Source organism: Orcinus orca, chromosome 17, assembly GCF_937001465.1.
Source record: "Orcinus orca chromosome 17, mOrcOrc1.1, whole genome shotgun sequence".
Taxonomy (NCBI): domain Eukaryota; kingdom Metazoa; phylum Chordata; class Mammalia; order Artiodactyla; family Delphinidae; genus Orcinus; species Orcinus orca.
This window is the reverse complement of record NC_064575.1, coordinates 65,882,612-65,895,760: the sequence shown is the minus strand read 5'-3', so window position 1 is coordinate 65,895,760 and position 13,149 is coordinate 65,882,612. Positions and strand designations below refer to the sequence as shown.

Genomic DNA, 13,149 nt, shown 5'->3' with positions numbered 1-13,149 from the left:
TTCCACCCGTATTCTCAGTACGGTTTCTAAAGTCACCTGTTTGGGAGGGGGCAGGGAGCTTATTTCCTTTATTTGGAAGAGTTACAAATGCAATCAGGAGATAGAAACTTATATAGCACAATGCAACTATATTGTTATACCCAGTAATAATAGAACACCCAAGAGTACCTTTTCTCGAAATCTAATTTCTGTAGCTTGTCTCTTTCTTTATTGACTCTGTTCTTTATTGTACTGAAAATAATTAGCTTATAGTTTTAGTGTCTAAGAAGTATATTTTCCTTGTGTAATCCTTTTTCACGGTAGACTGTTTTTTGATCATATTCATATTTGTACATAAACTTTCCTTTGACTCAGATAAACACCATAACCTCTAGATTATAAATAGCATTTCTGAATGATAGGTGATGGTGAAAGCCCACTGAGCTCTTCTTGAGGTATTCAGTGCACCAAGCTCTTGTTGCTAAGGCTTTCATTTATCCTCTTTACTACTTCATGAGGTCGATACTGTTTTTATTCCCATCTTACAATGGCAGACACCTAGGCTGAGACAGTTTGTCATAGGTCACACAACTAATATGTGTTAAAGATGGTGTCTTAGTCAGCTTGGGCTGCTGTAACAAAATACCATAGACTGGATGGTTTAAACAATTGGATGGTTTAAACAACAGGAATTTATTTTTCAGTTTTGGAGACTGGAAGTTCAACATCAAGGTGCCAGCAGGGTTGATGTCTAGTGAAGGCTGTCTCCTTGGGTTGTGGCTACCTTCTCACTGTGTCTTCACACAGCCTGATTACTCAGTACTGCCTATGGATGGAGAGAGGAAGCAAGCTCTGAGGTGTCTCTACTTATAAAGGCACATACTCCATTGTGAGGGCCCTACTCTCATGACCTCAACTAAAACTAATTACTTCCCAAAGACCCTATCCTCAGATATCATCACATTGGGGGTCAAGCTTTTAACCTAAGAATTTGGGGTGGGTCACAGTTCAGTCCATAGCAGATGGTATTCAGACCAGGTTGGCTACTTCAGATTCTTCTGAATAGTCTGGTACCATATTCTGTTCTCTGCTCCCACAGTTTAGGAGCTCTGGTATCCAGATTATTTGGTGACCATGTTAAATGTAATAAGTTGGCCAGCAAAAGAAAATGCTGTTGATACTTGTGTACGTACTCCTATAATATTGTATGTATTGCACACTTCTTTTGCCGAAAACCATGGAAAATAAGGGTAAGAATAAGTAAGAAAACAAAAGTCATCTATGATCCCACTCCCCGGAGAACTGTTGCCATTACCATTTTAGCATATTTCTTTCTAGTTTTTCTCTTTCGGAGGAGGGAGCAACCTAGGTTACTCACATATTCTGCTTTTTTTCCTCCTCTTGGCATCTCACGAGCATTTTCCCAGTTCAAATTTTTAGAAACATTCTAAATGATTTTTGCCTTGGAGAAAACAGATTTGAGAGCTACTAAGAAAGTAGAGGACTATATGAGCTGAGTGTGGGAGAAGGTGGACAAGATTGATGACTCAGGGCCTCTCACTGAGGGAGAAAACAGAGTTAGTAGGCATGGAGGGTGGGATTGATAAAGTCAGTGTATACTTTTACCGAGTGCATTACCTATGGAACTCACGCCGAAAAATGCTCGTTAAGCAAACAGCCATCTGGACTGGAGGTAAGTTTTAAAAATTGCCATCATCATATGGTTGGAAGTTGAAATCACCATTTTCTAGGTGGGGAAGTTAAGGTTCAGAGAGATAAATGTGTTAATTGACCACCAGCTCCTATTGAAGAGGGGGTACCTTTAAAGCTCATGTCACTATAACTTTTATCAGGCTCCCAGCACAGGTGATACTCAGTAAACGGTTTCAGAATGAACAGTATTGGTTGTATGCTGCAAACAGTTCTTCCAAAAAGTGATCATTTGTTCTCTATTTTGAGTATTTAGTGCTCACTACTGATGCATCCCATTCTATGTTTTGAACAGCCTGAGTCTGATAGGTAGTTTCTTATGGGATGAAACTATTAATTCATTTTGGTAGCCCTTTCTTCTTTTATTCCCCTGCTGCTGCTGCTGCTGCTGCTTCTGCTGCTGCTTGTAACTTGTACAAACTGTTTTCTGTTTTAAGACTCATGAGCCATTCTCTCCTTGTTTTCCTTTAAAATCCTAGATTTATAAAAAAGGTAAATAAGTTGTGATTGTTCTATTAGAGAAATGCTTTTGCTTCTCAAAAAACTGTACAATAGTTTTCCTTTGAGACCCCACATGAAAATTTCATTTTAGGCTTAAGAACTAGATAAAAGCCTTACCTACTTTGGGATCTTATGTTTTTCTCCCTTTGGATAATATAAATTACCATGTTTCCCTTTTTGATTTGATTGCCAGAGCCCAGAACTAAATTTGTGTGTTTTAACCAAAATATCTATGGCTTGCTTCACTTTGTTCAGGTCTCTGCCTCACCTTCAGTTTCCACCTTCTTTAATCTAATTTATACTTTCCCTAGATGTGATTTTACTGGTTATGCTTTTTAATGCAAGCTACTTCATGTCCTTTGTGAACATGGTAAGATGGAGATGGATTGATTTATCGATCTATAATTTCCTAATAATTGTGACCATCCTCTAGTACATTAACAACAATTAGGTTTCTGAAATATTTCTTATAGTACCTAACTTTGTGCCAGCATTAAACAAGTACTTGAAATATAGCTGTAAATATGACAGGGGCGTTACCTGTCCTCATGAAAGAGCATGAAATATATATTTTTCTAAACCCAAAGATTCTCATTTGGTCTTCTAACATACTGTGCTCCTAATTGTAGCAAGTGGTAGCAGTAGTCAGTAGGTTATTCTTTAAGTGAGAATTCTTCATGGTGATAGGTAAGGAAAGGGGGTCTATATCCCCTTGCTCCCATCAAAGTGAATTTACTTTGTGTAAATGGATCTCAAATGACATACAATTAACTTAGTTGCTGTTCTCTGTCATTCACTTACGTGCATCTGTTTTCATGACCAAGGACATAAATGTATATATATATTTTAAAAATTCTCGTAACCTCAAAGAAATAGGATTTCTTGGCTGTGTTTCATGATTTGATTAAGAAGATACAATATGAATTTGTTGCAGGATATACACAGTATTTTCTGTGAAGAATCCAGTTTATTTCATAGGAGACTTCTTGGGATACATTAAAACCTCTAAAAAACCCTGATTTCCAATAATTTTCAAAGCTCTTACTAGTTTTAAAAGATACAGTAGCACACACATCCTCTTCCCTTATTCCCAGCTTAGCATACAGAAGAAATTACTTGTCAGAATTCATAAACACTTTAAAGAAGAAATTAAACCACCCAGGACAAATGAACACTTTAAAAAATATTTCTGGTAAGATTAAGAAAGGCAGTATTTTTGTTATTTCTTTTTAAATAGAACAGGTTAATATCTAGGTAGAGTAGAATTTATATTGGACTGTATATTTCTCTATATTGTGAGAAATTGAACTCTTACCATAGTTCTTAAACAGTCCCAGCGTGGCCTTAATAACAGGTGTATTAATTGGGGGATTAAAAAAAGGATGAATACGTAATGCAGACTGGGTGAAGAGAATATGAAAGTTTTAAGAAATATGTACTCTATAGTTCTCTCTACCCGAAGTAGACTCTTATTTAATTCTTTTTTCAAATGCACATTCTGTTTGCTTAAATCTACATCTGCTCCTAGCTTTGAGCATTGCCTGAAACGTATGTGTGGCTTGGCAGAAAATATGATATGAAGAGGAAAGCACAGAATAGTTTGTCTTATTAAATAATGTGGCAGAGCCTTCACAGTTCATAGCCTGTCCGCGCTCAACGTGTCTCATGGTGCTGCTGGGAAGGAGGGTTGTGATAAGTTTCTTAAAAGCCCTCCTTAGGTTAGCCCTAATGCTAGAACAGATATATTTTGATGTATTCCACTTTCCTGTCATGTTTGTTGTTATCATTAATTTGTTTCAGAATTGTGGGGTTTTGTTTGTTTGTTTGCTTTTAAAGCCCTTTGCATCTCTTGGTTGAGCTTAGTTTGTTTCTTTGTTTCAAAGAGCATGTACAAGTACATCTGGTCTCTCTTTGTTCCTTTTCTTGATCTGTTTGTGCAGGTCATCTTTGATCTGGTCCAGTGCTTAGTTTCAAATAGTAACATAGAATGCAGTGTTTTAGGAGTTTGATTACATGTTTGTGATAATTTCAACTTTGACATTTAAAAATCTTTGAAGGTGGTTTTATCACTTAAAATCTTACTGGTAGTGCTAAATTACTAGTTAATTTAGTGATCAAACATGCACAAGCTGTGGTTTCTGAAAACCTAGAAATTGTGTATTTCTGCTCTATCTCTGTTATGCTTTATTGATTCAGAAATAATTCACTCTACACTTTACTAATAAAGAAGAGATGAGATTCTGTAAATGGATGGTTGCCTGGGCTTCGGAGTCAGAAAGTCTAAAGTCCAATTGAGTCCTGCCACTTTACAAGCTGTGGTAAACAGCTTTTCTAAAAGGATTTCGGTGATTAGCTCATTAGAGTTATTGTGAGGAATAAAGTCAGATAACATATGCAGACCACATAGCAGGCAGTGTGACATATAAGTGCTCACTAAGTGCTGGTTTCTTTCCTGGTGCTTAGTCTTGTCCTTTTCCTCCAGACTATATCTATGTATATTTTTAATAAGATTTTATTATAATATATTTTTAAATGATTTGGATTTGTTTGATACAATATCAAAGTAGTCAAATAAGACAATAGATCCATTGAATTGTTTTTAATTTTTAAAATTTAAATTAGTTTATTACTTGGTCCTTTAATTGTTCCCCAATAAGACATCTCTAACAGCCCCCCCCCCCGCCGCGTGCGCGCGTGCGCGTGCAATCTGCCAGACAGATAGTTTTAAAGTATGCTTCAGCTTCAGTTTTCTACTTTCAGCTCATCCCAGCCTGGCCAACTGTGGTAATTCTTTGTTCCTGTTTTTTGGCAATAAATTGCATTTCATGAGGACTCACTTAAAATAATAAAATAAAGATGGTTTTTAAAATGAAGGTGAGGAATTGGAGGTGAAAAGAATGCTGATTAATTATTGTGCTGAACTGAAAAGCTTCGAATTCAGTGTCCTTCCCGGTGATCTTAAGGAGAACTCATATCTCAAACTCTTGTTCGACTGTTTGCCAGCGTGTGAGTCCAGATACAGCATTTAAATATAAGGCAGCATAGTATTTTCAGTGTTTTCATATTTGGAGATAAAACGGGAGAAAGCCCAACAAATGTGGTAGATTTTTGAAAGCAGTAGTTATTGGGCAGCCTGCCTCAGTTAAGACTGTTCAGCTCTAGGCAGTTTAAAATTGACTGTTTCGCAAAGGAGGGTATCTGGAAAAAGTGAATGTGCATACACTGGTGCCAGATTGCGGGCAGTTCCTCAGTGTTGTAAACCAGGCTCTCCTTTGCTTGGGAGCGGCTTAAGCAATGAAGGTAATTGTAGAGGTTGAAGAGATTTATAAAACTTCACCTCATTTTTATAATCCTTCCAAATTTTGTAGCACCACCTCAATTGCATCTAAGTGTAGCTTTTGTATTAGTAATTTGAGTTGGCTTGGTAGTAACTACCAATTAGTCTTTGAAATTCATTTGCTGTTCACTGTTTCTCCTCAGTCAGTCGGCAGGGGGGTTGCTTTTTAAACTAACAACGTTTAAAATGTTCTTTCCTAAACTTCTCACTACACAATTCTGAGCCTTTCTATTGAATATTATCATATTTTAAAGTAATCCCCCTCTCCCCAAAAGTTTTCCCTTGCTATTCATCTTTGGAAAGTTCTCCAGAAATATTTAGCCATTAACTCAGAAGTTAATATCGTTGGTTGAAATTGCCACTTGGGCTTCTGTTAAATACGAGAACTTTAGAACAAAAATGAAAGTGTCTCTAACCCTGAGCCAACTCGTCAGAGTTGCCAGTAAATGCTTGTCTCTTATTTCATTGATCTGCATTAACTCAACTATAGGGAGGTGTGGCACTTTAATATCAAGGGACTTTGGTTTTCTTTTCCTTCTCCTTTCTCTTTTGTTTCTGTTGCTGTAATTCTCTTCCTTCTGAGAGATAGGAGTGAACCTTATCTGTCTAGCCACATCTTTTCTACCCTTCTTTTAAAACTCCAGCGGCGGGTGGTGGCAGGGAGAGAGAGGGTACGTGAGGATGGCTGGGAATGAGAAGGAAATAGCACCAGCCCCTACTCCCCAGAGCCTGCGGGCTGGGACACACGTCCGTCCTCACAGTCCTTTCCAGATAGCATGAGCCCTTCCCCTTTCTGTTTACCCGGTGTCCTAGCTAAACTGGGTCTCTTGTTTGTGTCTCACCTGCCCACCCCCAGTATCCCTCCCCTCCACCTCCAGCATAACTCCTGAGAGGGACTAGACTAGCAGAGCCACTAAAGCAGTGGTATTTGCCTGGGAGATTAGAATCTGGAATGATCGTTCCTTATTTCCTGTGTAAAGTTTACTGGCATGTCACTGTATCACGACTTTTTTTTCCGTGTCAGAGGGTAAATGGGTGTCAGCCGGTGTGGCAGCTCAGTTCAGTTGATTGATGGGCGTGTTGGGAGCACAGTTTAGTGGGACAGTCTGCTGTGCATTTCTTATCCCCACGTAGGTTTACCGGGAAGCTTTTTAGGGTTTTATTTTGTACTTTTTGAGAACTTGGGTTGGAGGAGGAGGAAAAACTGTGAAAGGAGACAAGGGTCACATGTCTGTGTTAACATTAGAACAAGGACATAGACCTAAAACACTGCAGAGGTAAAAATTCACATGGCTGTTTCTGAGTTGTCTCTTGATTGCATATAATAGAACAAATATGACTTCCTTAAAAAAATTTTTTTTAATTAAATTGAAGTAACCTCTTTAAACTGTGCATTTAATGGAGCCTTATATGTATAGTTCCAGCGAGGACTGGGCCTCAGTGCACCCCAACTTCACTTTGGAGCTCTAGCACCCTTACCCTCACCTTTTCAAGGATCACTTGTAGTCTTTTTAGTTAGATCCTTTCTTTCTCTGATACCTCCAAGAGGACATGCATTTAAAAAAAAAAAAGTTGTGTTTTTTAATTTAAAAAATTGGGGTGGTAGGTCTAAACCTAGATGAAGAATGACCTGAAATTTCACATATTTTTTTGTGTGTGTAATAGTGAAATTCCAGTTCATTGTAGATTTTCAAAAGCAATTTTATTAACTCACCTGTCATTGGTCTTAACCCTTAGATTTGTATTTTCATCCTATGAAAACTCTTATGACCTTAAAAATAAATTTTTATTAAAGCCTCGTAAAATCTTGTATGTCATGATTTTCTAAGCTGTAGAAGAGGAAAATAGAAGTGCTCCCCCCACCTCCAGCCTCACCCGTAATATAGAGGTTTATTTCTTCATCCCTCAATCCCCAGAAATAAATACATTGGCATTTATTACAATGGTAACTCCGAGGGCGACAGGCTTCATTCATAGGCTTATAGTCTTTAGTCTCTTCTCTAGCTGAGAGAAACACTTCATTTTCCTCCTTATCGTTACCAAGGGGCTATAAGATAGGTAAGACTCTGGATGAAGAAGGAATCTGGAGGTTTGCTACTGATTGTAAAGTTTTCTACTTCATGCATCCTGAAAATGCTATTATAAAATCTGTTGTATTCAGGCTGTTTGACAGTAAGATTACAGAATATTTTTCATAGGAAAGCACTTTTATTTTAATTATTAATGCATGCTACCTGCTTTAGTTTATAGAAGAATCATTACTTGTAATTAGCATATCCAGTGAACAGTGTGGAATCGTAGCATTTTGACTGGGATGAGCTCTCAGATCTTTTTGGAGATGGGAAAACTGAGCATCAGAGAAGGACAGCGAGATGCCCCACGGCAGAAATCTCAGAGCCGACATGAGAACCTAGATCACTAGACTCCGGGTCTTTTCTTCTTTTCTACTACTGCCAGTTGGTAGAATCTGTCTTCTGCTTATATTATAGCTAAATTGTACATTGACAGATGTTTTAGAAGTACCAGTTTTAAAAAACGCATCCTATAAAATAGTGTTTGTACTGTCAGTTGCTTGGTAATTGCTCCCCATCTCCTCTTTCCTATCCTTTTAAAATAAATAATTAAATTTAGTTCTGGCTCCTGTTTTACTGGTGATATTAGAATTTTTCATTCATAAGTTACATTTGATTAAATTTTACTAGCCAAATCAGTGATTTTACTTTAAAAGAGTTATGAAATTTTAAAGCAGAAAGAAACAATAGCAATGGTTCTATCCCAGTTTTATGTGGTTGATAGGAATCTGTTAAACTGGCTAGGAAGGGGGATATCTTATATGCTAGAAGCGAAAAAATTAAGATAAAAGGTAATTGATTCAAGATTACCATGTTAATTTTTTTTTTTTTTTTTTTTTTTTTTTTTTTTTTTTTGCGGTATGCGGGCCTCTCACTGCCGCGGCCTCTCCTGTTGCGGAGCACAGGCTCCGGACGCGCAGGCTCAGCGGCCATGGCTCACGGGCCCAGCCGCTCCGCGGCATGTGGGATCTTCCCGGACCGGGGCATGAACCCGCGTCCCCTGCATCGGCAGGCGGACTCCCAACCACTGCGCCACCAGGGAAGCCCAACCATGTTAATTTTATACTGCTTCTTCTTGAAGCCTTCATATTGTATATGAAAAGAAAACTTCAAAAAACACATAATTCTTGAGTAGTTGATGAGTTGGCTGCCATCTTTTATCATAAGAAATATAACCTTCCTTGGAATAAGCAGATTTATACTTTCTTTACCTAGTAACAAATGTTGAAAAGACCATGTCCATCTGGGGAAGGTTCTTCTATACTTTATGATTCTGAATTTTGTTTGCTTTGTAAAACTGTAGTGCTATAACCAAGGAAATGACAGACATTTAACTTTACTTTTGCTAAAACCTGATTAAGAGTTTTGAAAATGAAATGGTTAGATTTTGAGTTAAGCAAATATGTTTACTCAACACAGTCATGCATTTTTATTGTAATAGAAATAGCTTGAATATTATGTTAACTATAAAATTTTCTCCTGTTTTACATATTTGCTACTCATTATTGGGCTATATTGCTTTTCAGAATACATTATTATAGTGTCTGCACCCATTTTTCTAGTAATACAGCTTTGAGTTAATAATATACGTTATAGTCATTAATTTGACATGTAAAAGTCATCCAACTGTTTCATTCTGTACATGGTGATTAAAATATAACTATTCTAATGAAAAAAAATACTGTTGATTACTTAACACAAAGGAACACACAGACAAGAAAAAAGAATTCTTTTCTAAATTTAGCACATGCAGCAGGGGGCACCAGTTGAAGGCAAAAATGAATTCTTCTATTTTTAATCAGCTACAGCTTGTGTCCTGTTCATACTTAAATAATGTGGTAGTTAATTGTTTTCCTGTTGGTTTTCTTGATGGTTTTAACTTCTCAGTTCTAAAGCTGTGTTGAAGACGTTGATAACTACTCTCAACTTATTAATTCAAACATAACTTCTTACAACCATCCAATTTAGTAATTACACAAATTTTTTCCTTAAAAGTGGAGACACATTTAATAAATAATTACTTGTTTGGAATAAGGCATTATTATTAGATTTTTAATACTGTTTCTACAAAATGTGTTTTTGTTAATGAGAAAAGGAATGCCCTAATGATTTGAAAGCTTAATTTGTTTTCTTTATATGTGAAGCAAATGAATTTAAAATCTGGAAACCTGTTCCCTTTAGCTAATAAACAGTTGTGTAGAAATTTGTTTCCAAAAAGGCTTGTTTTTAATATGGGTAATGTCATTAAATAGTTTTTCTTTTGTCCCCCTCGTCCCCATCATCTAGTCCAATATCAGATGGAAATGATGCGGAGCCTTCGCCATGTAAACATCGACCATCTCCACGTGGGCTGGTACCAGTCCACATACTACGGCTCGTTCGTCACCCGGGCGCTTCTGGATTCTCAGTTCAGTTACCAGCATGCCATTGAAGAATCTGTCGTTCTCATTTACGGTTAGTAGGAGTTTCCTTTATTATTCTTTTCTTCCCTTAATATTATTACTACTACTATTTTTGCTTTCTGTCTTTTCGCCTCTAAGAGCAGCCTGGCAGGCCTTCTCAAGTAAATACCAACCCTGTTTCTGCAGCAGCCTCAGCAGCAGCTAAGTCTAGACAGGGTTTCCTTCTTTCTGTTTATTTTTCTTGCTATCAGAGCCCTGATGTGTACATTTTGGAATGCTGGAGTAGCTGCTTCATTTTTATTCCTCCATCTCCCCTCCCTCATTTGAAGGGGCTGGTGGAACTAGACCAGATGTCTAACAAACCCCGATTGCTAGAGTGTCTGGCTCTGTACGTGACTGACCAATCATAACACAGTGTGCCAAGTTTTTTTATACCTCTGACAGCAGCGTACAAAACCTGGACTGTTTCTTAGCACAAAGATTTTTTTCTTTTCGGCCTATTTAATGGTGTTTCCTCAAGCTCTCCAGACCAGATGTTCTGTGCTGTATCAGAACTGTAGGCAATTTAACAGCTTTATAGCCTTCCCCCTCCCCAAACACTCACAGTTTGCCATATCTGGCAGACTTGCATATAGTTTCCAGCTGAGAAGTAAATGTAACGTCCTGAGTATCTGTCAGAAAAAATACTAATGAATACGATCAATCTTATGAGCTGCCCCCAAATTGTTTCAGTATGTTAACAATTGGATTACAGTAAAGAACAAGTTGTTAAAGTGTACTTATACTGGCTGGAAACATTGCATCATCAGACCTTGATGAATTTTCCACTTGTTTCAATCTATTTTGGTTTTCATTTTATCACCTATTGCTAAAAGTTTCACTGTGTTAAGTTTCAGGCAACATGAATGTTAACACAGGTTTTAGGCGAATATTGGCATGCCGGAGCCGTTATGCAGCAAGTGCTAAGCTCCCTTACTCACGGAGTGTTTAAGCGTTAGCTTTGATAAAATTAGTTTCTCTAAAACTAAAGAGACACTTGTGATTGCACTTTGACTTTAGTGGTTTTGTTTTTAGAATCTGCTTTAACTAAAAAATTTGAACAGTGATTGTTAGGATGGATAAATTTTGGAAGGGCTGTTTATTTAAATTAGTGGACTAAGAACTACACAATGTGTCCAGTGAATTTTCATGTTTAATATTCATTAGTACTTTCCTTCTAATTATACAAGATGTATGTAAGATGTATAGAACATATGCTATATTTAATTTTTGTCAAGATTGCTGGTTCTAGCTGAGGAATAGATTTGAAAATAACTGTATTTTGTATCTTCTGTTTATACTTTCGGGAGGAAGTTATTCTGCCTATTATAAGTAGGTTGATAGGTTCCTGCATTTTCACTTACTGTTTGCTATGCTGGTTTGAATCTGCTTCAAATTGTGTTTTGATTATTTATTTTGATCTTCATTTTGCAAAGACTATGATAATTAACAAAATGTGCCCAGAACCAGTGTCATTTGGGCACTGGTAGTGACAGAATTCTTAGTAATTTCTTTTTCTTTTCCTTATTTGAGATCCCATAAAAACTGCCCAAGGGTCTCTCTCACTAAAGGCATACAGACTGACTCCTAAACTGATGGAAGTTTGTAAAGAGAAGGATTTTTCTCCCGAAGCGTAAGTGTTTGGGGGCCTATAAGGCATATGTTAAGGATCGGGTGTTTTTCTTTTAAGATATTAGTTTGCCACATGTATTGAATCCTCGGTGGTGGTGTGGTAATGCTTTTGCCATGTGGACGGTAGAAGTTTCTGCATGGCTGAGTGCCACTTGATTTCTCCCTTTCCATGTTTAAACTGTTCTTTATGGAATGTCTCATCTGTTGTTCTCAGCATGAGTGAATTCAGTTAGAGTGGGGATTAATTAGCTACTGGATTTGAAGAAATGTATGATTAAATAAAGGGAGATGGGATGAGTGAGTGTTCAGTGGCTGTCAGATTGTAAGTTCTGTATCAGAACAGTCGTGAGCTGTTTGTCTTATTGTCTGACCTGTTTCATTGGGGGTGTGTGGAAAGATATAAATATTTTTGGGGGTTAAGTAAGGAATGTGGATTTTTTTGGATATTTTATGGGTGACAGGTATGCAAAGAATTAATTGAAAAAGCTGTTTTGTGATCCTACATAATGGCATTGGAATATTTACATTAAAATTTTAAAAATTCAGAATTCTTTCATTTTCTGTTAATTATAGGAATTTTTATTTCTTATTAAAGTTAGTGCTTTTGACTTCATGTAGGACAGACAATTCATTACTAGTTTACCATTTGGCTCCTAAAGAAATTAAGATGCGAAGCATTTAAAAAGAAAAGCTAACTCTTGAACAGTTCCTGGGCATGGTAGTTATAACTAAACTCTGAGGAGTTGCGTTCTCGCTGTGTTCTCATCCACCGCGTGTGGAGTAACGTGTGAGTGCCCTGCTACTTGTTAATCTCTTGAGTTCAGTTGGCTTTTAAAGTGAACTTTCCAAAAACTAGAGTATTTCTCTTTTCTAGCTATTTTAAATATTTTAGATATAGATTATATAGCATGATTTCCTATGGCATTTACATTTTAGTATCTGAAATTTTGAAGATAACCTGATTGTGAAGAAACAATAGTTTCTTTTGCTAAGAGTCTTATTTTCTAGTCTTATAGCTCCAACTCGGATCATTTTCAGAGTTGTTCAAATCACTCGACTTAGGGTTGACTCTGTAAAACTCTAGTTTCTCTCCCTTTTTAAAAGTGCTAATGAGACAAAAATCCTGAAGAGGGCCTGTAATTAGGGAAAATGTATGAAATAATCAGTTTAACACTTACTTCTGACCATCAGACTAATGTATTTTTAACATGCTTCACAGATTGAAAAAGGGAAATATCACCTTTGAGCACATGTTTGAAGAAGTGCCGATTGTAATTAAAAATTCACATCTGATCAACGTCCTAATGTGGGAGCTTGAGAAGAAGTCAGCTGTAGCAGATAAACATGAATTGCTCAGTCTTGCTAGCAGGTAAGCAGCCCTGTCTAATGAAAAGTCCCTTTTTTATTACTTTCTGCAAAAGAGTCTTTTACTTAGACTTTAACCTGTGAAACAAGAAGAAAATTACTTAAGCACATT

At 37.0% G+C, this 13,149-nt stretch overlaps 1 protein-coding gene across 2 annotated transcripts in view; it reads left to right on the top strand.

Annotated features, from left to right (window-relative positions):
- Positions 1-13,149, top strand: part of EIF3H (eukaryotic translation initiation factor 3 subunit H) — an 87,456-nt gene that overhangs the window by 62,691 nt on the left and 11,616 nt on the right. For both annotated transcript variants that reach the window (XM_033419924.2, XM_004265374.4), the window contains exons 3-5: positions 9,886-10,053; positions 11,574-11,673; positions 12,892-13,041. In XM_033419924.2, the coding sequence (XP_033275815.1) occupies positions 9,886-10,053; positions 11,574-11,673; positions 12,892-13,041 (418 nt within the window). The remainder of the gene's footprint in view (positions 1-9,885; positions 10,054-11,573; positions 11,674-12,891; positions 13,042-13,149) is intronic.